Below are 24,925 nucleotides of genomic sequence, written 5' to 3' on the forward strand. Positions count from 1 at the left end.
TTATTCACTTTCTAGGCTTATTTACCTCAGAAAAAAGAAAAATTCCCAAAGAAAAATTCCAGATCAAATCAATACAGTGAGCTTTAAATTAAAAATCTTAAAAGGGCTGTAAACTTTATCATGTCAATAACTAGAACAAAGAATATGAGATGATATACTTCTTAGGATGGCACGGGAGGTTTAACAGGTCTCTAAACGATAGAAATGCTGTGTAGGTGCTCTTTTATTTCTATTAAAGAGCTTTCATTTAACATCTGCCAATGGCTTCTTGCTAATTCATATCTAAAAATACATACCAGTGGGCATCAGGATAAAACAGTCTTCACCAAGCAGTGTGGCATTGATCGCCTCAAGCTGATTAGTTCTAAAATTATGCAGGCCAAATTTTTTGTGAAAAATCTTCATCATTTCTTTAGTATGAGGAAAACTAAGACTCTGGAAGCGCTCCTGGCTTGTATTTCTGGATGCTAAATTTTGTGTCAGCTTGTCTATGAAAACAATTAACATTAAGAAAGACCAGTGCATTAATGTAACTACAGTTTTAGCATTTAACCTTGCCCTGCAGAACCACTGGCACACCTACAGCACTGTGTTCTTTACAGGGCTTCTTCCTGACAGTCCCAAGGCTACCAGCAAACCCCTAAAGGCCCAAATCAAATCTTTGAGTTTTCTGCAGCTCCTACCAACACTACTTTTCCTCTTTTCAATGCTACTTCAACGTTCAAGGGCTTCTATTTGTTTTGTTTTATTTTATTTCATAGTGTGGCAGGCAGAACACAGGGCGTTGTGCATGCTAGGCAAATGCTCTATTACTGAGTTACACTTCCACTCCTCCACTGGCTTCAGATCCCCCTTTTGGGTGCACCCCACTCCTGCTTCTATCTCCTCCACTGGCTTCAGATCCCCCTTTCTGGGTGCACCCCACCCCTGCAGTACTGGGGATTGCACCCAGGGTCTTTGTCCTAAGCATCCCACCCCCTGCAGGGTCTTTTGAAGTCATTAAATTGCCCAGGGTGGGCTTGAGCTTCCCAGTGTTGGGAATACAGGGTTATACCACAACACCTGAATTTTCCTTCTGCCCCTTGAATTTGCCAGACTTCAGATTCTCAGGACTGGGCTCTTCACACACACATTGTTTTTTGTAAATTTCCTAAGTCCTGGTTTTTTTTTTTTCCCCCAAGAAAGTATCTCATTGTACAGTTCAGGCTGGGCTTGAACTCACTTTGTAGCCCATGCTGATCTCAAACTCACCATAATCCTCCTGCCCCAGTTTCCCAAGTGCTGAGGCTGAGGCATATACTACCACACCTAGCTTTTTAAATCCTATGATTTTAAATCCTGCATACAAAGAAGTTTTAGATCTCTCCTGATACCTTCTTAAACCCCCTCCCTACAGCCATCTCCCCCTGTCGACAGGAAATGTCCCAATGAGTGACTCAAGAACACTGCTCCTGACAAATCCAAAATAGCCCTCCTCAGCTTTTCTCCAAACCCACTTCTGCCTCCTGACTCCCTTGTTTTTGTGAATGGTACCAATGGGTCTGAAACCTCAGTTGTCTGAGTTCTCAGTCCTCTTTCACAGTGGCTCTCACAGTCGCCTCTGTGTGTCCCTGCAGGGGCTCCTTGGCTCAGGAGAGAACAGAAGCTCATGCCAGCTCGGCAGCTTCTCTCACCCAACACTCAACTACCTCCAAGATAATTGCAAGGATCACGTATGACACATTCTAACAAGATACCAAAATAAACCCATTAGGACCATTTTAAAGGTCAACAGCGTAGCAGTGAGAACTACCTCCAAGGTATTAAGTCATCAAAAAATAGGGAGGGCTGTACTTTATAAAACTGTGTATATACACTTATTTCAGTTAAAAACAGTGTGATAACTTTATAGGGATTATGTAAAGTTGAAAAATTCTATTTGGCTTTACTCTGGAGTCTTTACAGCAGCCAACTTCACTCCTTTAGAAGCTCTTCTCACTAAATTGGGAGCTCCAAGAAGCAGAAATGACTTGTTCTTTATCCTTCTAAAATCACCAAAACTGCAGCTGGACCTGGTGGTACATGTCTGTACTTAGGAAGCTGAGGCCAAGGCCAGCTTGGGTTACACAATAAATTTGAGGCCAGTATGAACCACATAGAGAGACTCTGTCTCAAGAAAACAAAAAACAAAAACAAAAAAAATCATCAGAACTAGCACTGGAGATAGTACATTGTAGGCATTCAACAAACATCTGTTGAACAAATGAAAAGGATTTTAGGTCCAAAGAATAATCTAGTTGCTTTTAGAAAATTTTTAAGTCATAACCTTCTTAGACCGCCCTATATTGGAGTATTTCAAGACATAAAATGTTGCAGTACTTTATAATCGTTTGTCATCAATCCAGAATTGTAACACACTTTTAGCGGACAAATTTACCTTTTCTTCTTCCCCATCGCAAAAATCATTGAAAACTTGGGCCTCATGAGCTTCACTGTTTTAGGGACTAAAAAATGTTACAGACAAAGCACACTGTAATGACTTTAGAGCTTTACTACAAAAGCTTATAATTACACATTTTATAAAACTACAGCTGCTACCGAGACAAAAGAGTTACTAGCTTTTAAAATTGTGATTTGTAATTCACATTACAGTAGAAATTTGCATAGAAACAATGTGGTTTTCAGGCAGTGATGACTTGCTGTGGTTTTTCTTACACCACTCCTATTTTGGGACAATTTTGTTTTCCTATAATATTTAAGCATTCAATGTATTTTAAACTTACCAGTGTGATGTGGAACAACAGAAGCCCCTGGGAGAGAGTGCATCTTGGCTAAAGCAATCTTCTCTGATATTGACTTAAGTGGCCCACCTTTCTGGATAGGCTGACATGCAGCTGTGGAAGTTTTGTTAGCTGTTAAGTCCTGCATTATTTTTTCCCAGTCATCATCATCATCAAAGTCATCGATATTGAAATTATCAACATCAGGGGACGCCTGGCTTTCTCTTTCTAAGTTATTTACTGAAGCAGCATGTTTTTTCTGATCTTTCACAGCAGTGCTTGTGAGAACATTTCCTGGGAAATAAGAGCTCTCATTTCTTTTTTCTACCCTTGGTGTTTCAGCCCAGTTGCTACTGACAAAGGACTTCTGTAAATGGGAACTGAATAAAGGTCTTTCAAAAGGAGTGCTCGAGGTGGCTGAGAATCCTGTCTTTCCTGGGGTGGTGTTCAGTAAACACTCCCTGCTGAAAAGAGAATTTGAGGGAAGGTGTGGAACATGCGGGCCCTTAATAGAACTCTCTGCAGGGCAGCAGTCATCCTCCACAGGGCTACCAAGTATATCAGGGTTGTGTTTCCACACTGAATCAAGATTGGCATCATTTCTAGCGAAATCTGCTTCACTTAGGAGTTTCCTTCTGGAGAGAAAAGAGAACACTATGATAAATATAAGCAATTTACTAGATTGGCCACAAAAGTTTATCTTCAGTTTTCAACCCAAACAGAAATTGTAATAAAATATAATCTTTTTTTCCTGGTCTCAAAAATGTGACTATAAATCCTAAAGGAAAGTCTGAAAAATAAATTCAGAACTTGGTCATGTGATGATCACCCTTCTGCAATGTCCAGGCTGGGAACCTGAGACACATTTGCCTGTCTATTTTCTGACTCACAGTGGTAGAAAGGCAGCCAGACATATCCCAAAGGAAAGAACTCAAGGTACCTTCGGTTCCGCTGCTGAAGCAGCTCGTCTCCACAATCCAAAGCTTTCAGTTCATCAAGAGGAATAGTGTCAACTAATTTACAGATGTGCTCCATCACAAGAAGAAGCTGCTGCTGCAAACTGATCGGTCTGGCTACAAAGCAATTAGGTTGTTAATATCTTTCACTGGAAGCAAAGACTTAAGACTCTGAAAGTCATGACGTAAAATGTGAAGCAATATAAACACAAAATCATAAACGACAATATATTGTAGTATGATCTGCTTGTGAATTAACTTGAAATCAGATGCTCTATTTTATAGCATGTTTTCATTTAATTTTAAGATAATAATACTCAGGGTAAGCAAAGTCACTGGAAGATACACAGTAATACGATTCTTTTACTGACTTTATGGGTAAATGTCACTGTGACAACACAGGGTACAAAGAAGCCCCCTGCTGTTTTGGCTGCCTGGCACTAGGCTTCCCCCTGATGCTCTCACCACAGTACAGTGCGTAAGTTTTCTTTCTGGAGACCTCCTCTCCCATTTCCTGGGTAAGCAGCTGATAGGAGGCAGCCTGATGAGAATTACAATAGTTCTGGAGTCTCTCAGCTAACTGAGAAAGAACATCTCTTTTCAACAAGCTTGAAAGATTGCTGGTGGCCACCTCTGCCACCACCCAGAGAAAGACAGTACAAAGGAAAGCAGAAAACAGAAACAGGTGGAGTTGAGATGGAAAGACAGGACGGAAGAGGACTCAAGGAGGCGATTCCTGAGATGATGCTTGGACCATGAATGTAGGCAGCCTGCCGACGTGTTTTGTTCTGTTTTTTTATTTTTTGCAGTGCTAGGGATCAAACTCAGGACCTAAAACACCCTCTATCACGAAGTTATGTTCTACTCTCTGGTGGTACAAACAAGATAAGTCACTTAATAAACCAGACATGCTAGTCATGCACATACCTCTAGTGGTTCAAGCTACCCATGAGTGAGACAAGAATTACAGTTCCATCGTGAACATGTTAAGTCAAATAACTAAGAAACAGAATTTCAAAGGAGTTAATGTTTTAGATGAAGGAGAAAGGAAGCAAAGAAAATGCTTAGATGCCTGTTCAACTTCTAGGGCTTAAAGTGTATGGTGTAAAATAGGTTTGTTTATTTTGGTACTGGGAATCGAACTCAGGACCTTGCGCTTGCCAGGCAGGCACTTACGCTGCTCAACTAAATCCCCAGCTCCTGTTTATTTTTCTTGCAGTACCAAAGAGCGAACCCAGTCTCTACACCATCCTACATCCCTGGCCCTCCCAGAAACCTGGGGCCACAGGTGTGTACCACAATAACTGGCTGAGAAACAGTCTACTTAGAGAACAAGGAGAGAAAGAAGGGGGAGAAAGTGTTCAGAGAAGAGAATGAGGCAACATGGGTACAAATTAGGAGCAGTCAGCTGAGGGGTAAAAGGCAGAAAGAAGGGAGAAGTAGAGAGCCCACAGCAGGGCCAACAGAGGACAGAGGAGGGGGAGACAATCATCTGCGTGAGAAATGGGCTTCTACCGTGACTGGAAAACAGGGACGCTGAGATGGTAGAAGTGGATTGCTAAATTCCTGTTACTTCTGTCTTCTATGCAAGGCAAATTAGCATCAGACTGGAAAGAAGAGAATGCACAGGGGCAAGGGGTTTAGCTCAGCAGCACAAGTGCCTGCTTAGCAAATACATGTTGTGAGTTCAATCCCTGGTACCAAAGAAAAAGAAAAAAAAAAAAATGGAAGAAAAGAATGCACAATGGTCTGAGGAAATGGAAGCCAAGATAGGCTCAGAGAGCTATGAATACCCCAGCTAATAGGAAGGGGCTCAAATCTCCTTCACAGAGATTATACTTCAGACTACAAAGGAAACCCACAAACAAGACGGCAGAGGCCTTACCGCTGATATGTGAGGCAGCTAATGAATGAGAGTTGATAAAACATGAGGCCGAGCATTGTTCTAATCTTTTTTTTTTTAAATCGATTGCAAAAAGCTAAAGGCTAGTGATCTTGATATTAAATCAAGCAAAATTCTAGAACATGTTAAGATATTGCCGCTTTGTGAGCCGTAAGAGTAAATAATTACAGAGTAAGCAGTGTTCATGAAAACAGAGTAGCCACCCTGATATAGTCCCTTCTCTGAAAGGATTACTAGACTAGCAGATAAAAACAGCCACCACTTGGCAAGGCCTACAGAATACCTCGAGTTCTGATAACTAGCCAGCAAGGTAGACACTGTTTCCCTTACTTCATAAAGAAAACGAAGGCCCAGTGAAGCTTAAATGATCTGCCATTTGCACACAGGAGAAGACAGGTTTCTGTGGCAGTCTGTGTCCCTCCAGGGCCCATGCTCCTCCTGCTCCCTCTTACTTCCTGGGACTCTCCAAAGAGAAGCAAGAAAAGCCTGGTCAGAAAGTGGATCTGTCACTAAGAGCGATACACGCAATGATCATAGCTAAGAGGGAGGCCCCAGTGACACGCTGGAGAGTTCTGCGTCCTTGGCCTAGGAGCTACTTTATCAGTGAAACTTAACAATACAAAACAAGATAGCCCGGTGGCTATCAGGGCCTTAAGCTGGCCACATTCGAGTCAGCTGCTATCTAACACTGTGACTGTAGAGAATAAGTCCGCTCTCCTGTACCTTAGTTTTCTATTTGTAAGGTACAGAGAATAGAGACTATATTAAAGGGCGGGCGTGAGGATTAAAATTACACTGAAGTTGACAATGTAGGGCTCTGAGGAGTGCCTGGGACACCAACTATTTCAGGAACATCTCTAACAATAAATTCAGAAGTCAAAATAAATAGAATTTCAGAGGAAGCAAAAACACTATATAGGTACATTAGGTACACATGCTATATGCAAAGTACGGCATCTTTCATACTAGATATTTAGTAGAAAAATATTTAAAAAATAATCAGAAACAATGAAAATAAATAGCCCAAAGAGTGTTAAACTTTGAATGGACATCTGGCCCCAGAATATATACAAGGGAGAACCACAAGGATGAAAGATCTATAAACCAGTATCTATCAAAGTTAAAAGACAATATTTAGCCTCAAGGAAACAAAACAAAACCAATTTCTAGAAGCTTTATCTCTACCTCAGAGGGTTCAAGTTACAGAGAGGCAAATTCTGGCTTAGTATGGGAAAGGACTGTCTACCAGTAGCATTTTTAAGATATAGAGAATGAACCTTGTGAGAGCCTTGAGTTTTTTAATTCAAGCAAATACTGGCTAACACATGAACAGGAAATGACTCTTTGATATTAGAACATAAGGCACAATATGTTTTTTGGTCATTTTGTTTTATATGGCCACAGGATGAATATGCAATCTTACTTTGTTTACACAAGCAATTATCTGAGATATGTGATATGTCTAAACATCTGATGGCTTAAAATCATTTTATACCATCACAGTCCATACTGATTTCTGGATTGGGCTCCTGTGTCGTCAATTTCTCTGGTTTCGACAAAAAGTCCTTTGATGTGTTAACGTTCTCCTCGTGGTCAGAGGCATCGAGATCCTTTAATGTACTTTAAAAAAAAAAAGTTCAACCAATCATACAACAGACCAAATAAATGTATAATTCCCCCATAACATTTTTCTATAACTAGTCAGACAATATATAACAGATAAAAGAAGTATGTTTTCATGTCTATGCTAAGCCTCTTTAGTTGGACCTCAAAGTCTTCCCATTTTCTGGTCCCAAGAGATATTTTTAAAGTTCTAAAGAGAATTATGTTCCTTCAGCAAGCCTAGGCTCCAATCATATTGCACCACATTCCTCATAACCCTGTGTTGTCTATTTTAGAGGTTTTTCTCTTTTCTTAATTCCAAAAAACTTCCATAAAGCTCTGTACACAATCAGACCTGTTCTCACAGGCCCAGGCTAAATGTTACTTCTGTTATTTTCAGCAAGGGGTTCCCAACATCTCTCTTTGGCTTCATCCTTGTGGCTGTCCCTCGCATATATTCTGGGGCCAGATGCCCATTCAAAGTTTAACACTCTTTGGGCTATTTATTTTCATCGTTTCTGATTATTTTTTAAATATTTTTCTACTAATATCCAGTATAAAAGATGCTGTACTTTGCTTTTAGCATGTGTACCTAAGAGATTCTAATTCACTTTGTCTGGATTTTTGGTATGTCAAGATGTATATATGTATAGTTGTGGGTCTGTATAAGATGACTGACTTATACAGATTATACAAACAGATATTAACTATAAACATGGTCAGTTGGATTGGATAGAAAAAAATTATAAACAACAAAAAAATTAGAACTGAGTGTTAAAAGAGAGGGTACTGTGGAAACTCAAAGTAAGAACCTGTTTTGGAGTTTGAGCAGGCTTTGCTGAAGAGATCAAATTTGAGCAAACCTTCAGTGATAGGTAGGGGGAAAGTGACTAGGAAGAAAGATAAAAAGACATTTCTATTTGCTTGGTATCCAGGCATCAGCTGTTATTTTCCAACACAGAATTCTGAAGTGCAGTTTTCTAATTAAATCAAAAGACTGATGACTATTTTTGTATTGATTTTTAAATAATAACATATTACCATCAAAGAAAATGGCTATATTTTAGCAATGCTTTTCTGGGGTGACTTGAGGCTCAAAAGAACTTTGGGTTATTGCAAGGGTGTGACTGGAGATAAATCTGAAAAATGAAGCTGGGCACACTCATGTGTGCCAGCACGCCAACTACTTGGTAGTTGGAGGCAGGAGGGACACTTGAGCCCAGGAGTTCACACCAGCCTGAGACACAACAAGGCCACGGGTTTTTTGTGGCAGGGGCAGTTTGGGTCTCACTTTATAGTGCAAACCAGCCTTGAACTGGTGGTAATCACCCTGCCTAAGACTTCTAATTGTTGGAATTATAGGCCCACACCTGGCAATGCCTCACTTCTTGGGAAAAATATTGCTAAAAAGAAAATTTGGAACTGAAAATAAAAGATTTTGAGAGCCAGTGTCTTACTTTTTTTTCATTGCTGAGACAAAATACCTGATACCCAAAGTTAAAGCAGAAAAGGTTTATGTAGCTCAGTTTGCAGTGGTTTCAGTCTATAATTAGCTGGCTCTAAGGCAAGATGGCATGGCAGAGGGGCATCACAAAAAAAAAGTTTATGGCAGGCAAAAGGTAGCCAATAACCCTAGCACTGCACCATGGATTAGTCGCATACTCTAGATTCAGCCACCTCTGATCTATGCTTGCATGAGGCTTTATGGGGATATTCAGACACAAGCCATAGCAGCTAGCTACAGAGGCATTAGAATACAGGAGACAAACATCTCTCTCTCTTCTCTATTATATACTGTCTGACATTCAACCTCAAAAATTCAGAGGATACAATGAGCATTAAAAAATAATGTATATTATACGTATCATTTAAAAAACTATTTCAGATTTATAACATATACAGATATGTATACTAGGGTACAATGTAAAATACAGAGAGAATCAACCTTGTATATAACCATTTTCTAACTGCCGACAATCTAGGTAAAGTTACTTATGCCATGACAATTAAATTGTATAGTCATTAAAGGGAATAAAAATGAGCAATATGGAAAATTTTTTAAGTAAAGAAAAAAGCAGAATATAAAATTATTGTTGCATCTTGATTATAACAATGCAAAAATCAAACACACATTTAAAGAGTCAAACACAAAGAAAATGATTTGCTGAATTCTGGGAGTACAGACATCTCCTCATTCGAAATAATGTATAAAGTGGCTATAATGTCATGTGTGCCATATGCACTTTTTAATAAACAAAGGAAAAAAAAAAAAAAGCGAGACATATAACAAAGTCCCTGGATGGCTTAGGAGGGAGCACTGCACTGAGTCTTTGTCCGTCTGTCATCAAGAGTTTCATCCCAGGCAATTGCATGCTCTTCCCTGAGCTCTGCTGTTTCTCATTAAATGAGAATGCTGATTTAGATGAACTCGTGCTCAGTATTCTACCTTTCTTCATCAGGAAGGAAAAGAGGAAGAGAAGAAAAAAAAAAGAGGAGTGCCCTTATGGTTTTTAGTCTTGCCATCAAACAATAACCACATTTAAACCTTTCCATATTCATGTTAAAAGCACAAAATTGGCGGGGGGGGGGGAAGCTGGGCGTGGTGGCTCACGCCTGTAATCCCAGCACTCAGGAGGCTGAGGTAGGAGGATTGTTGTGCGTTCGAGACCAGCCTGGACTACAAAGTGAACTCAAGGTCAGCCTGAACTGCATAGAGAGACCCTGTCTCAAAGCACAAAACAGGAGAAATGAAACTAGATTATATGATACCTTCTTCCTTCCTAAATTAAGATGATATGCTACAAGGATCTACTTCTCATCAAAATAATGATTAAATAGTATAGTATACACTCCACCACAGAAGTGGACTGTTAAATTAGATTGGGGGAGGCATTAACAGTAATTTTGAGCAGGGCATGGTGATACATGCCTGTGATCCAGCACTCAAGAGGCTAAGGCAGGGCCATTTCAAGCTTGAAACCAGTCTTGGCTACAAAATGAACTAAAGGCCAGCCTAAACCGCCTGCATAGGGAGATCCTGTCTCAAAAGACAAAAAAAAAGTAATTTAAATTATTGATAGGCCTGGCAGAATGTCTATTTCTCTCTTAGGATTCCCAATTAACAATATTGTCATTTACTTACTAAAATTCAGTGAATGACAAATAAATATTCACTTGTAGGACTAAAAAGCCCCAATATATATATATATATATATATAAATTCATTTCTCAAACAGTGAATTAGCTTTGTGAACAAATTAGCTGTGTGAATTAGCTTTTCAAGTCTAGGAGTCTGGAAATGCAATATTTTACATCCCTCATGTCAGAATCAACTACACAAGATTCATTTATGGCCTCATGTAATTAATCTTTTTTTTCATGTAATTAATCTAATGAGTGTTATAATGTTAGAGCACTACTAATTTTTCAAGAATATATAAAGAAGAATTTTTGATGCCTTCATTTAGATGCAAGATAAACTGCAGAAGCACAAGAAGCACAAAGCATGTTTATGTAGAAATGATACTATATAATATATATATATATATATATATATTTTTTTTTTTTTTTTGGGTACCAGGGATCGAACTCATGACCTTGTGCTTTCAAGGCAGGTGCTTAGGCCGCTGAGCTAAATCCCTGGCCCTGATACTATATAATTAAATTACATCACTTAAAAGTATCCCATAACGGCTGGGGATTTAGCTCAGCGGCCTAAGCGCCTGCCTTGCAAGCAGGCAGTTGTGAGTTCGATTCCTGGTACCAATAAAAAAAAAAAAAAAAAGAAAGAAAGAAAAAAGTATCCCATAAACAAATAATGTTTACCATTACTTATTTTACCTAAAGCATTTCAAAGAAGAGGAAGAGGCAGAAATACTTTGTTCTTCTGGAGAAGGTGGGACAAAATCGATATAATCATCGTCATTATGCTCAACACACGTAGCCTTCTCAGTTGAATATAGTTCAACATCTTCCTCATTGTGCTTTTCATTATTATCTAAAGTAAAGCAGGAGGCAAACACAGGCTATTTTAATAGTTAACGAGACAGAAAGAACATGGCACAAGCACTTAGGAGGGAGTGCTCTGGGCAAACCAGGAACAGTTGCAGCACGCCACAAGGAGTCCTGTCCTTTCCCGCATTAATGTTGGCTGACTTCCTTCTAAGAGATTAGTGAGTCAACTGGACTAAGTCCAGTGGACACAGAATTAAGGCTGAAGATTTGCTTAGGGATTTTTATGACTGTCTCTAGTTAAATCAAGAAACCCATTCTTAGTATTTTCTATTTAAGTAAGAGTAACATGCAGCAAACAAATCTATTAGCACTACACTGTTCCTTGTACAGATCTACTTTTCCTAGGCTCCCCAGTTACAGTGCTAAGTCTCTCTTGGACTCAACATAATGTCATGCTGGTGCTATCTAGTTTAGTGCTTACCAAGTGTTCGCTTCAGAAACAGCAACAAAATTCATTATAGCTCTGCTCAGTACTGATTATTTTCCAGAACTCATTTGCCCTACAGCAAACTTGATGAAATTCAGGTGTTTAAAACTCTGAGTGGGGTGTGGAGTTGTATGCTCGTAGTCCCAGCTACTTGTGAGCTAAGGAAGAAGGATGGATTGAACCAGGAGTCTGGCCAGCCTGGGCGAGACCCCATCTGTTCATAAAAATGTGTTTATCTCTTATTTACCACCATTGTCACTTATACATACGGCTATGTCAGTTATCAAATTTTGGACATAGACCTGTGCAGAAAATACTCTAGATATAATTTACAATATAGTCAAATACCACATTTCAGTCAACAGACAACATGAAACATATTTAAAAAATTCTTCTGGTGTTATAAGAAAATGCATTACTCATGTGTTTATGGTGATGCACTTATGCACAATACACAGTAGATGATGTAATGAAGGGAAATATCTATGTTACTGCCTTATGTATTCACTAGGCTATACATTTTATTATTTTAGGGTATATGTCTATTTATTTTTTAAAAAGTTGCTATGAAATAATCTCAGGTAAGTACTGTCATCTACCTTTGAGGAGTATCCCAAACTGGAAGTAGTGGTGCACCCCTATTATTCCAGCACTCTGGATGCTGAGGTAGGAGGATCTCCAAAAGTTTGAGGCCAGCCCGGGCTAACTAGTGGGCTAAGCCAGCCTGAATGACACAGTGAGATCCTGTCTCAAACAAAACAAAAAATGGAATTCTAGGAGAATGCAAAGGTGATGATTGTCCCAAAGACCTTCCAGTGGGACAAGATGTTGAGATAGAATGATTGACCTGGATGACTGGGCCTAAGCTAATGTGCATGTTTGTCTTAGTTTTTAACAATTTTTTTTCATGTAATATTTTAATTTCTCAAAAGCAACATTCACCTGGGGGTGGTAGCCTATGCCTATAATCCCAGCACTGGGGAGGCTGAGGCAGGAGCATGTTTTTGTTTCAAACTAAGAATAATTATAAAAAAAGTCAAAAAGTTAAAAATTAAAGCTAGTAAAGTAAAAAAGTTAGCGTGAACTAAGGTTAATTTATTATTGGAAGAAAACACCTTTCAACCCCGAGTGGCCTCAGAGCACAGTGTTTGTAAAGCAGGCTCCTCCTGCCCCGCCTCACCCACAGAAGCCGCGTCCTGGGCTGGGCAGCAGCAACGAGGGCCCTGCAGGTGCACCCCTTCATCCTTCAGCCTCCTTTTACTGCGTCTGCCCTGCATTTAGGTGTATGTAGCTCCGGGAACTTTTCCCATTGTGATCCAGGTGCCCACTGTGTTCAGTGCAGTGCAGGCCACGCCACACAGCCGTAGGGTGCGGCCCTGGGTTTGCTCTGTGGTGATCACAATTGCGAGATTCCTAATGACACAGTTTGTTAAATACATCATCATAATGACGTGGTGCCTGACTTTACTTCACGGGCATGATTATATTGCATCATTCATCCATATTTGGTGTATCACTTAAGGAATTACACATACTGCAAAGCTCAGGTTCACTTTCCAAGTGTGTCACTAACCCGACACTTTAACTTCCATGTACCTTATTTTCTTCATGTATAAAGTCACCAGGCTACTCTTGGTTTCATGGAAATATATCAGCAGCATAAACCTTCCATTTCATTGATATGTCCTACCTCAAGAATGTGGCCAACGGATTATTCAATAAGCATGTCAACAGATCCTAAAACTCTTAAGGATGAAAGTTGTATGTGTCACTGTCTCCAATGCCTTGTTTTAGATTAGAAAAGATATTCAATATATGGAAATGAAGATAGTTTTTACCTCTTTCATCTCCCAAACGATTCAAAGACTTACTTTCCTGAGTATCTTCACTTGTAAGCACTTGGGGAACAGAGTCATCATCAATGCAAATCATACTACTTTTTAACCATTTCAAGTCATGTTTTTCTTCCTTAGTCAAGTCTACCACCGGCTGGCTTTCAGACTGAGTCAAATCTGCCTTCACAATACTTGTTTTATGAGGTGGTGCCTTAACAAAAATTCTCTTGGCCTTTTTTGATTTCTGAGCAGTGCTTACTCTTATGAGGTGATTTTTAGGTGGTGTAGCAAATACTTTCGACGTTTCTGAGGTATCAAAGTCATCTAAGTCGTCCCAGTCATCCATAGTACAGAAAGAATCTTGGGAAGAACTAAATTCCAATTTCTTGAGAACAGCATCATAAGGTTTCTTTATAGCTGATGTGTTTCGAGTAGCAGGTAAAGCTTCCTGTGAAGTTTTCAACAAATCTACCAGTAACGGTTTTGAACCAAGTCCTTGGCCTTGTTGTCCTGATGTAGCATTTTTAAAGAAGCCATTCACCTTTGTCTGTTGATTTGGAGTATGAGGTGGAGGCTCAGTGAAGGAAAAGACCTCTGACACATTCACATCTTTATCACTTAACACTGGTGCTTTTGCTACTGACACACTAGTTATAGAAGCATCGTTATCTGAAGATGTTTTCTTTTTAAAAGTAAAACCACTGGAAAATAAAGAAATATTGGAATTAGATGAATTCATTTGTTGTTGGTGCTACAAGTTGAACCCAGGACATTGTGTGTGCTAAACAGACACAAATGAGTCAAATCCACAGCCCCTAGAATACTGGTGGCGAACCTATGGTCCATGTGCTGCAGCAGGTCACTGGTATCACTGAGAGCTCTGAACAGTTTGCAAGTACTGCAAAATGAATGCACAAACTCATCCACTCTACAAAACTAAAATTTTTTACTAACTTCTATGGCATGTGACATTAATTATATTAAACGAGCAAAGAATGTAACTCCTTGTGTGATTTGAAAATTTATCAGGTAACTTAAATTATATTTTGTGCACTCTGATCTTTCCCATTCAGAGGCTGGCAACTCAGTTTGGAGCATACCCAGGCCATCCTTATACTTTATTTCTCAGGCTGGGAGCCTTTTTATCAGCACCTCCGGAAGGAAGCAAAGCACATGGAGAATGGGGCAACTCAAATGTGTATACTCTTTGCTCCTCTGGTAAGAATTTCAAAGGGAAAAAAAGAATTAAAAACTGCTAGCTGTGCTGAGATCTGAAGGACACGCAAAGGAGGCAGGAGCTCTGGCTATTTGCCAGATTTTTTTGACACGAAGGTCAGTGGTGACTGTCTAAAGTCAAGCCCCAGCAGCACTGTGTGCCAAGTGCTAAGGGTACAGCATATAATACTAATTACTGTGTTGTTACATATCATTAGGAGCTTAGAGCGTAACTTATAGGAGAGGGGGAGAACTGGAGAGCTACACTTGCCTTATATATTCTTTTGGGAAGCATATTATCCATCTATTCAACAAATCTTTATTAAACGTGCATTATGAAGTATAATAAAAATATGAATGTCTCAATTGAAAGTAAAAATGTATTACAATAAGACACTTTGTCATTAATCCTCCTCAAAATACTCTCTGTCACTTGAACATCTGCCATTCTTGCCCTTTTCTGATGCAGTTCTTTAAGTCTTCTTTTGTGAATGTCTTTCTGTGGCTATCCCGATGTCCTCAATCAATTAAAAATGTTTATGGCAATTTACGTGAACTAAAAAATTTCTGTGTGTCCCATTCATTTACTTTATTCATCAGATCTGGCACTATGAGACTTTTGACTCTTTCTCAAAGTCACAACGACCATGAAAGGTAAACATTTTGAATCAATTCAGGACACTGAGGCAGCCATGACTGTATAACTAAAGGCACAGGAAAGGACTTCAGAGCTGCGACGGAAAGTGGGAAGAACACTGGGATGAGTGTGCTGAAGGGAGGGGACAGATATCCAGAGGAGATTCACGGCAATGTATCTTTTACACAATGAGGTTTCCTTAAATCATGCTCTACCATTGATTTGTAATGTGAGCAGTCACTGAACCTCTGCTTCATCTCATTTGTACACGGAGATGAAAGACGTGAGAGACCTCATTTGTCTAATACAGTAACTTGGTGCCTGTATTGGATGGTGCAAACCATCCAATGTACTTACCAAGATTTTGGTTTTGAAAGACTTGATTGATTATTAAGTTTTCTGGCTGAGTGGCGCTCTAGCTGCTCTTGCAGATTATTTAGAGGAACAGCAGCCATGTTCCTGAAAGGTGAGGGGAAAGCATCAGTAGAGTTAGGTATGTTGCACTACTCACAATGTTTGTAGAACCAGATTCAAACAAGCATTAGTCTCCCTTTACGTTAGGGTCTCACTACGTAGCCCAGGCTAGCCTTAAACTCATGTTCCACCTGCCTTAGCCTGCCATGTGCTAGGTTTATAGGCATGTGCTACCAAGCCCAATTCAAACAGGCATTGTTCTAATTGTGCCCACAGTTATGAGAGGATTCTAAAAATTAGTAAACTCCAGTACCTGGGAGGCTGAGGCAGGAGGGTTGCCACAAGGCCAGTCTGGGCTACACAGTGATTTCAAGGATACCACAAACTACACAGTGAAACCCTATCTCAAAAAAAATTTTTTTTGATCCACATATTGTTTTGATATTTGTATCTAGTGACACATAAAATATATAACCTTTCACTGAAAGCTTTTATATATATATTTTAAAGGTCAGTTTTGCTTTTTTTTTTATTTTAATTTTTTTTTTAATCGGTACCAGGGATCCAACTCACAACGGTGCACTTGCAAGGCAGGTGCTTATGCCGCTGAGCTAAATCCCCAGCCCCACTGAAAGCTTTCTTGAATAACAAAATGACCTCTTTCCCCTTCTCTTCCTCCATACACAAAGGCACAACAGATATTAGAGGAGGGATTTTATTAGGGAAGGGATCACAGAAAAACGGGCCCAGCCAAGGCTCAAAAAGTAAATGGAAATAAACAAGGAGTGAGACAGGAGGGAATGATCAAAGCAAACAGAAAACCCAAAGAACAAACAAACAATTGAATTCTCTGGCTGTAGGTGAAATGGGGAAAGAACTGCACCACCAACGAGTGTGAAGGGTCACCAGCAAGACATCATTCTAAACCTAAAAGAACAACTTTACTAAGCATATTTATTTATGTTCCTTATATAATAAACTGTTGTATTGTTGAGCTATTGCCTAGGAAAACGTATAGCTTATGTCACCTTAAAATTCCTGGAGCTAAAGAAAGATAGTTGTGATCTATGGTCAGCAAAACATTTTATTTCAGCTGATAGTTATAACCTCTTTTTCTGCTGTATCTTTACCAGACACTGGCTTTTACCTTATACTATGCATCTTAGGAGGATTAATAATGCTATATGGTATTTGTGAAGTTTTATGTAAGTTGTGTTTCACTCATTAATTATTAAATTACATCAGTTGAATAATCACCCCTTGTTGAATTTGATAAAAAGATTGTGAAGATTTTCTCCCACCATCTCTGAAAGAGGCATTATTTCTGCTATAGCTTCTTGATATTTAATCATAGAGTAAGCCATTGTGGTATGAGTTACATTTCAACAAAGTTCACACACACACACACACACACACACACACACACACACACACACCTATCATCTAGATTCAACAATTATCAAATTTGTCTAACATTTTTCATCTATACACACACACCCTGAGGTCCTCAGAAGTCCAACTCCAAAAATGGCAACATTCAGCCAGATGTAGTGGTGCATCCTGTAAACCCAGCACTTAGGAGGCTGAGACAGAAGGATTTCAGTGAGTTCAAGGCCTGCCTGGGCTACACAATAAGTTCAGAACCAGACTGAACTACACAGTGAGATCCTATCTCAAAAAGCAAAATAAAAATGGCAATATTCAAATGTAGTCCTACCTTATTCATTTGTTAAGCTTGAAAACATCAATTTCAAAATGATGAGTTCATTCTCTAACCACCTCCAACAGCTTTTACCCTCCCCTCACCCCCAAGCCATTCTGAACTTATAGGTCAAAATATACTGGGTCTATCTCAGCTCGGTAGCTATGGTACTTGAGAATCCTTAGGATTCCCAAATGGTTTTGTTTGGCTAGTGGAAGCCTTTTCAGGAAGGCTCTTCAGTCTTCATGGCATAATCTTAGCCATCTAAGTCAGATTCCATATGGTGGAAAGATGTTCCAGGCTTTTTTTTGAGACACAGTCTCACTATGCAGTTCAGGCTGGCCTTGAACCACCATGTAGTCCAGGAATCCTCACAGCAATCCTCATGCCTCAGCCTCCAAAGTGCTGGGATGACAGGTGTGCACCACCAAGTCCAGCTTCCATTTTGCACATGTTCTTGTTTCAGAGTTGGTTGGAACTAGCCACTTCCCCAAATAACACGCATTTTTTGTTTATTTGTTTTTGGCTGGTTTTGAACCCTCTATGTAGTCCAGGTTGGTCTCTAACTTGTGGCAATTCTCCTACCTTAGTCTTCCGAGTGCTGGGTTTACAGTCATGTGCCACCATGCCCAGCAGCACTGATTAATCCCTGCATATGCTAAGGTGCCTTACAAATTAAAAACCTTTCCTCTTTCTCTGTATGAATCTCTATCTTTATATCCATATATGTATCCACCCTCCCACTTACCTACCTTCCTATCTGCCTACACACTATTTTCCCCCACAGTACTGGGGAGCAAGCCCAGGACCTCGTGAGTGTTTAGGTGACTCCTCTACCACTGAGCTATACCCCCAAGGGCTAAAAAATTACCATGTTTTAATTGACACTAGTGATTATATACATTTATGGGGTATAGTATAGCATTTCAACACATGTATACAATGTGTAGTGATCATATCAAGGTAACTCACATATACTACCTCAAATAATTTATTATTTCTTTGTGCTGCGAACATTCAAAATCTTCTCTATTAGTTATTTTGAAATATTCTGCTAAATGTTGTCGATCACAGTTATCTTACTGTCCAACCATACTTCTTTACTCATTAACTGCCATCTCTCAATCTTTCCCTCTTCTCAAACCTTTCCAAGCTCTGGTAAACCTAGTCTACTCTCTTCTTGTCTGAGATTGGATTAGGCAGTTTTCCTCGAGCTGGGACAAAATACCTAACAACTGCAACTGAAGAGGAGAGGTTGGCGCATGTTTCTGTGGGTTCAGTACATGGTTGGCTGGCTCAAAGGCAGGAGCAGCATGATAGAAGGGCTTAGTAGAGGACAGCTGCTCACCCTGTGGAACCTAGGAAACAGAAGAAGAGGAGCTAACGACAAGAATACACCCTTTCAGGTCATGCCTCCAGTGACTCACCTCTTCCCACCATATGCTTTCAACTACAAACTCATCAGTAGATGAATCCACAGACAGTACCCCCTGCAACCTCAAAGCTCAATTTCTGAACACATGAGACCCAAGGGACATTTTAGATCCAAATCACAAACGAGATCAGCTTTAGCTTTCACACATATGTGAAAACATGTGGTATTTGTCTTTCTGTGTCTCACTTATGTCTTCCAACTCTACCCACATTGCTGCAAAATTTCATTTTTTGAGACTGACTGTTAATGTGCACATATATTTTACCCACTTATCCACTGGTGGACACCCAGGTTGATTCTATTACCTCAGCTATTGTACAAAGACCTGAAATAAACATGGAAGTACAGAGGTCTCTTCATACTGATTTCATTTTCTTTGGATATATACCAAGTTATGGTGTACTGGATCATGTGGTAGTTCTACTATTTTTGAAGAACTTCTATAGTTGTCCTTGATATCTGCACTAAGTTACATTCCCACACACAGTGGGCAAGAATTCTTCTTTCTTGCATCCTTGTAATTGTTACTTTGTCTTTTTGATAATCTTTTTGATAATACTTTGTCTTTCTGTAGATCTTTTTTTTTAAAATCGGTACCAGGGATCGAACTCACAACTGCACACTGAGCTAAATCCCCAATCCTCAATACTTTTGTCTTTCTAATAGGTGAGATAATATATCATTAGTTTTGATTTATTTTGCCCTGTTAACTGGTTGTATTTTCTATTTTGTTTTTTGAGAAAGAGCCTCACTATTTAGTACTTACAGTGATCCTTCTGCCTCAGCCTCCTGACTGTTAGGATTACAGATGAGTGCCATCATAACTAGGTTACTGGCCATGTGTATGTATCCTCTTTTGAGAAACATTGGTTATCCTTCCATTGCTTGTTTATTTGCTTTTCCTTTTTGAGACAGGGTCTCGCTATCATACCCCAGAATGGCCTAGAACTCAGTGACCCTCCAGCCTTAGCCTCTCAAGTACTGGGCTCACAAGTGTGGGCCACATCACCTGGCAATTCTTTCATTTTTAAAATAGGATTGCTTGGAGGTTCTTCATTTCGTTTTATTCCTTTTATAGTCCAGAAATTACTCCCTTATCAGGTGAATAATTTGCAAGTATTTTCTCTCCTGTAGGCTGTCTTCTCTGTGACTGTCCCCTTTGCTGTACTGAAACTTCTCAGTTTGATGTAACTTCACAGTCAATTCTCTTTTTCTGTACCAATGCTTTTGGTGTCACAATCTGAAAACTTTCCCCATACCAATTTATTGAAATGTTTTTTGTTCTTTTCATTCATAGTTTCAGTTTCAGTACTCGGAGATGATTTTGTATATGACATGTGATATGGATCCGATTTCTTTCTTCTGATAATGGATACTCAGTTATCCCAGCTCTATTTATTTCCAGCACCATTTATTCAGAAGACATTCCTTTTCCCAGAGTATATACTTGCTGCCTTTGACAAAAGCCAGTTGGTTGTAAATATGTGGAATTTCTTTTTGAGTCCTTTATTCTATTCCATGAGTCTCTGTGCCTATTTTTATGCAAGTATACGCTGTTTTGGTTACTATACTTATGTAGCATTGTTTGTTTACTGAGACTGGGTCTTACTATGTAGCCCAGGCTGGCCTTGAATTCTCAGTCCTAACATTTCTATCACTAGTGTTTCACAACTTTCACAGCAGAGCTCATTCCCTTAATTTATTCCTAGTGTGATGGTCAATTTGATGGGCTTGAAAGACATCTAGGAGATTTGTACCGCACACTCTGGGTGTGACTGGATGGGTCGTGGGGTCTGACCTTGGAGACTGTACCTGGTCCCAGGTCCTTCCTCTATGGTACCGCTCTCCTACTGCGATTCCTGGATACCATGAGTTGTGCCCTTTTGCCATAGCGGTCCTGCCTTGGAGTCAATCAACAATGGAGCTTTGAGATCACGAGACAAAATAAACCTCTCCCTTTAATTTGAGGGTCTCATGTATTTCATCCTGGAAACAGGAAATCTGACACAAGGATTTTGTGTGGTTGTTTTGGTGACTTGGGACTACTTTCTTGATTTCCTTCTCAGTAATTTTATTACTGATATACAGAAAACCTACTGGTTTAAAATCCAGTGACCTAACAGAGTTATTCATCAGCTTTAATTCTTCGTTGGTATGCCTCTCCCTGCTTTTCTTGAGACAGGATCTCACTATGCTGCCTAACTTGGCCTTGAACTACTGGTATCACATAATCCTTCCACCGTGCCTTCTGAGTACCTAGGATTATAAATGTTTCCCATGGTACACATTTTGAAGATCAACAATAGTGGTCTTTAGCCAGATGCAGTGGCATATGCCTGTAATGTCAGATTTAAAGTTTGAGGCCAGCCTGGGCAACTTGGTGAGATCTTTTAAATAAACTTTAGATAAAATGGACCAGGGATATAGCTTAGTAGTAAGAGTATATATTCAACAAAGGAGACTTCTTGAAGACTTATTGAAGCAGTACGAGAAACCAGTGCTAAAGAATAAATGATTGGGGCTGGGGATTTAGCTCAGCGGCATAAGCGCCTGCCTTGCAAGCAGGCAGTCCTGAGTTTGATCCCCGGTACCGATAAAAAGGAAAAAGACAAAAAAAAAAAGAATACATGATTGAAGGAGTCTTACCTGATTTGACCAGTATCTTAACACTAATAAAAAGTATTTAGACCAGAAGTTGAGATGAGCTTGTGAAGAAATACTGTTAGAGCATTTTAAAGTCACAGAAGGTAACTTTAATCATTAGCTGTAGCCTCACCTTTAAAACTGGCTATTGAGAATTGTTCCAAAGCTGAGAGTAGTGCTGGTATATGCCTATAATCCCAGCTACTCAGGAAGCTGAGGCAGGAGGACTGAGTATAAGGATAGTTTAGGCAACTGAGGGGGAACCTGTCTTAGGAAAAAAACTAAAACCAAACAAATAAAACAATTGTTCTCACAACAAGAATCACCTTAAAAGATTTTAAATGAAGGAACTGATGATCTGAATGAAACAGAATTAAACACACCCTAAGAATATTAATAGAAAAGGACCATCTCCAGGAAGTGCATAATTATTATAAGCTGTGTGTGGCGGCTTATGCCTATAATCTTAGCATTGGTAGCTCAGGCAAGAGGCATACTATGGAGCCCGGCATGGTGGCTCATGCCTGTAATCCCAGCACTCGGGAGACTGAGGTGGGAGGATCGTTGTGAGTTCGAGACCAGCCTGGGCTACAAAGTGAGCTCAAGGCCAGTCTGAACTGCATAGCGAGACTCTGTCTCAAAAAAAGACCAAAAAAAAAATGTTAAAGAGGCATACTATGAGTTCAAGTCCACCCTGGGCTATATACTAGGATTCTATCTCAAAAAACAAAACAAAACACAAAACATGCAAAAATATCTTAATGAAACAAAGTAACAAGGAATGGCAAAAACAGTTTTAGTGGGCAGAATTTTTTTTCTTTTTTTGTCTTTTTCCTTTTTATGGGTACCGGGGATCGAACTCATGACTGCCTGCTTGCAAGGCAGGCGCTTATGCCGCTGAGCTAAATCCCCAGCCCCTTCTTTTTCTTTCAAATAAATGAGATTAAATTTACTATTTTCAGGTCTATCAAAATTAGGACTACTTTTTTCGGGGGGTCAAACTTTTCCTTTCTTTTTACTCTTTTTGTTGTCAGAAGATGGCTATTTCAGGATATCAAGAGAGAGACAGCAAAAAAGACTATTCTAAGACAGCTGCTGCCAGGTAACATTCAGATGTTTGTTTCTAGTCTTCTGCTCAAAGTGGAGCTTCTGGGGGGTGGCTCCTGAAAAATGCAGCCCGTTCTAAAAGCCTTACGAGGTGCCTGTTCAAAGAGGTGAAGATCCCTTTCTTGGAAAAGCAGTGGTGAGTCTGACAGAGAGTAATTATAACTCTAAACCTGAACTTCATCTCAACTGGGCAGCAGGGGCAAGCCACTCTCTCTTCTGATCAAACAGATGGGAATTTTTTTTTTTTTTTAAGTAGCGCTGGGGATTGAACCTAGGATCTTGTGCATTCTAGACCAGTCCTCTACCTCTCAGCTCTGCCCTCAGCACCTTCCTCCCCACTTTTAGTTTTGAAGCAGAATGTCACTACTTTGCTTGGGATGGCCTCAAACTTGTTATCCTCCTACTTTAGCTCCTTAAGCAGCTGGGATTACAGGTGTGTACCACTACGTAGGCACCACCAGCTGTGAAATGGCATGTTTGGCACAGGGGCACTGCATGGTCCCCATCCTCCCGGAGCTGCCAGGTTTCCCGGAAGATGACTGACTCAGCTTTTGGGTCCTTTCAGGCCCTCTGAGCCTTGCTTTCTCTTGGTGCTCCCGGAAGGGTTAAAGTACAGAGGCCACATCAGTTCTTCCCCTTGCTCTACATGGTGGGAGGCAGCAGCCTCACAGTCAGTCTAGTCACTGTCCTGCTGGGTTTGTCACTGTCTCCAAGCCCTGGGAGAGGAGCTCTTTTTTTTTAATTTAATCAGTACCGGGGATCGAACTCACGACTGCCTGCTTGCAAGGCAGGTGCTTATGCCACTGAGCTAAATCCCCAGCCCCAGGAGCTCTTCCTATGGTTGGGATAATTATACTTAATGGGATGTTTGTGAAAATGGGAAAAGACCCACGTAACATGTACACACAGTGCTGAGTGTAGGGTAAATACCTAATAGTGTTTAGCCCTTTTCTTTCCTTGCCTTCAAAATAGAAATGCTTGCTTATGTGAGAGAAGCTAGGACAGAAGAGGGCAGATAGTGCAGTGGTAGAGTGCAGGGTTAGCATCGGTACCGGGGATCGAACTCATGACCGCACACTTGCAAGGCAGATGCTTATGCCGCTGAGCTAAATCCCCAGCCCCCGAAAGTTTTGTAACAGCCCCTTTCAATCCTTAGTTTTCCTGACCTAGCAGCAGTTAACTATACTGTTTTGAAATATAGTTGGTGCCTTCTTTCTGGTGCTCATTCCTGCTCAACCATCCCACATCCTCAGGAAAACCTGCTGTTGCAGCCACAGTGTAACAGTGGCTAAAAGCACAGGCTCTGAGCCAGAAGACACAGGTTTGCATCCCGTACCTGCCACTAGCTCCGTGCCTGTGAACACACCACTTAACCCCTTGGAATCACAGACTCCTCATCTATGAGATGCGGCCTCCCTGTAACAGCTGTGATGCAAACTGAAGAAATCAGTATTTTTGGAGTGCTGAGAATGGTGTCTGGCAGATGGCTGGCAATATTTAGTGTCTCATAAAGTCCCTTCTGATGTACCTTACAGAAACATGGCTTTCCCTGCAGTATATGGGCAATCTGGCATCCACTTCTGAATTATTTGATTGGCTGTTTTCTCCACTAGATTGTAAATATGGGCCTTTATCAGTTGTTTGAGCAATAACATTGTTAAGTGCCCAGAACTCCACCAATATTTATTGAAAAAAGAACAAAAAAACAGTATTAAGGAATACAAAAAAAGATTTTTAAGTGGTTTATAATGATATCAACCATGGTTATTCTCAGAAATGTGAAGTTGGAAATGATGAGTCCTACTCATATAAGACTCTGCCAGGCTCAGTATGGCGCCTGCCCAACATGGCGTCAACCCATAAAGCAACAGCATAGCTCTTTTACACTAACTCCTGTGCTTGTCTTCTGGTCCCAAAACAATAAACTTTCTGCCTCCTTTTCATGAATACACCAAAGGTCCTCCAATTCCCCTCCCAATTCCATTCACTTAGGTACTCCACCCTCTAAGCCAAACAGTCCTCCAGTTCTCTCCCAACATGATGACCTGCCCGCTCACATAGCCTCCACGCCATCCCAATCCTGAAAAAACTACTTCCCAGCTTAGTCCCCTTTGAGTGTCCTTGCAATCTCTAGCAGCCTCCTGTGCTTTTTTTTTTTTTTTTTTTTTAAATCTCTATCTTTGTCTCTCAACTGTACCAAAACACCTAACAGGAAAAACATTATGTGAAAACAGTAATATTGTTTACAGTATTATCTCAACTGCTTAGTAAAAAGT

General features: G+C 40.1%; 1 protein-coding gene across 3 annotated transcripts in view; it reads right to left on the reverse strand.

Moving 5' to 3' along the window:
• Window positions 1-24,925, reverse strand: part of Blm (BLM RecQ like helicase) — an 81,088-nt gene that overhangs the window by 40,438 nt on the left and 15,725 nt on the right. For 2 of the 3 annotated variants that reach the window (XM_003475754.5, XM_063250067.1), the window contains exons 2-8: window positions 15,706-15,807; window positions 13,500-14,197; window positions 11,061-11,217; window positions 7,114-7,238; window positions 3,700-3,832; window positions 2,763-3,394; window positions 297-488 (exon numbers count right to left, since the gene is read on the reverse strand). In XM_003475754.5, the coding sequence (XP_003475802.1) occupies window positions 297-488; window positions 2,763-3,394; window positions 3,700-3,832; window positions 7,114-7,238; window positions 11,061-11,217; window positions 13,500-14,197; window positions 15,706-15,803 (2,035 nt within the window). In that variant the 5' untranslated portion in view covers window positions 15,804-15,807. The remainder of the gene's footprint in view (window positions 1-296; window positions 489-2,762; window positions 3,395-3,699; window positions 3,833-7,113; window positions 7,239-11,060; window positions 11,218-13,499; window positions 14,198-15,705; window positions 15,808-24,925) is intronic. The other variant, XM_063250068.1, reaches the window with a different exon arrangement.

The sequence above is a fragment of the Cavia porcellus genome, unplaced genomic scaffold (assembly GCF_034190915.1).
Source record: "Cavia porcellus strain 051 isolate PalLab524CR breed Dunkin Hartley unplaced genomic scaffold, mCavPor4.1 scaffold_6, whole genome shotgun sequence".
Lineage (NCBI taxonomy): Eukaryota > Metazoa > Chordata > Mammalia > Rodentia > Caviidae > Cavia > Cavia porcellus.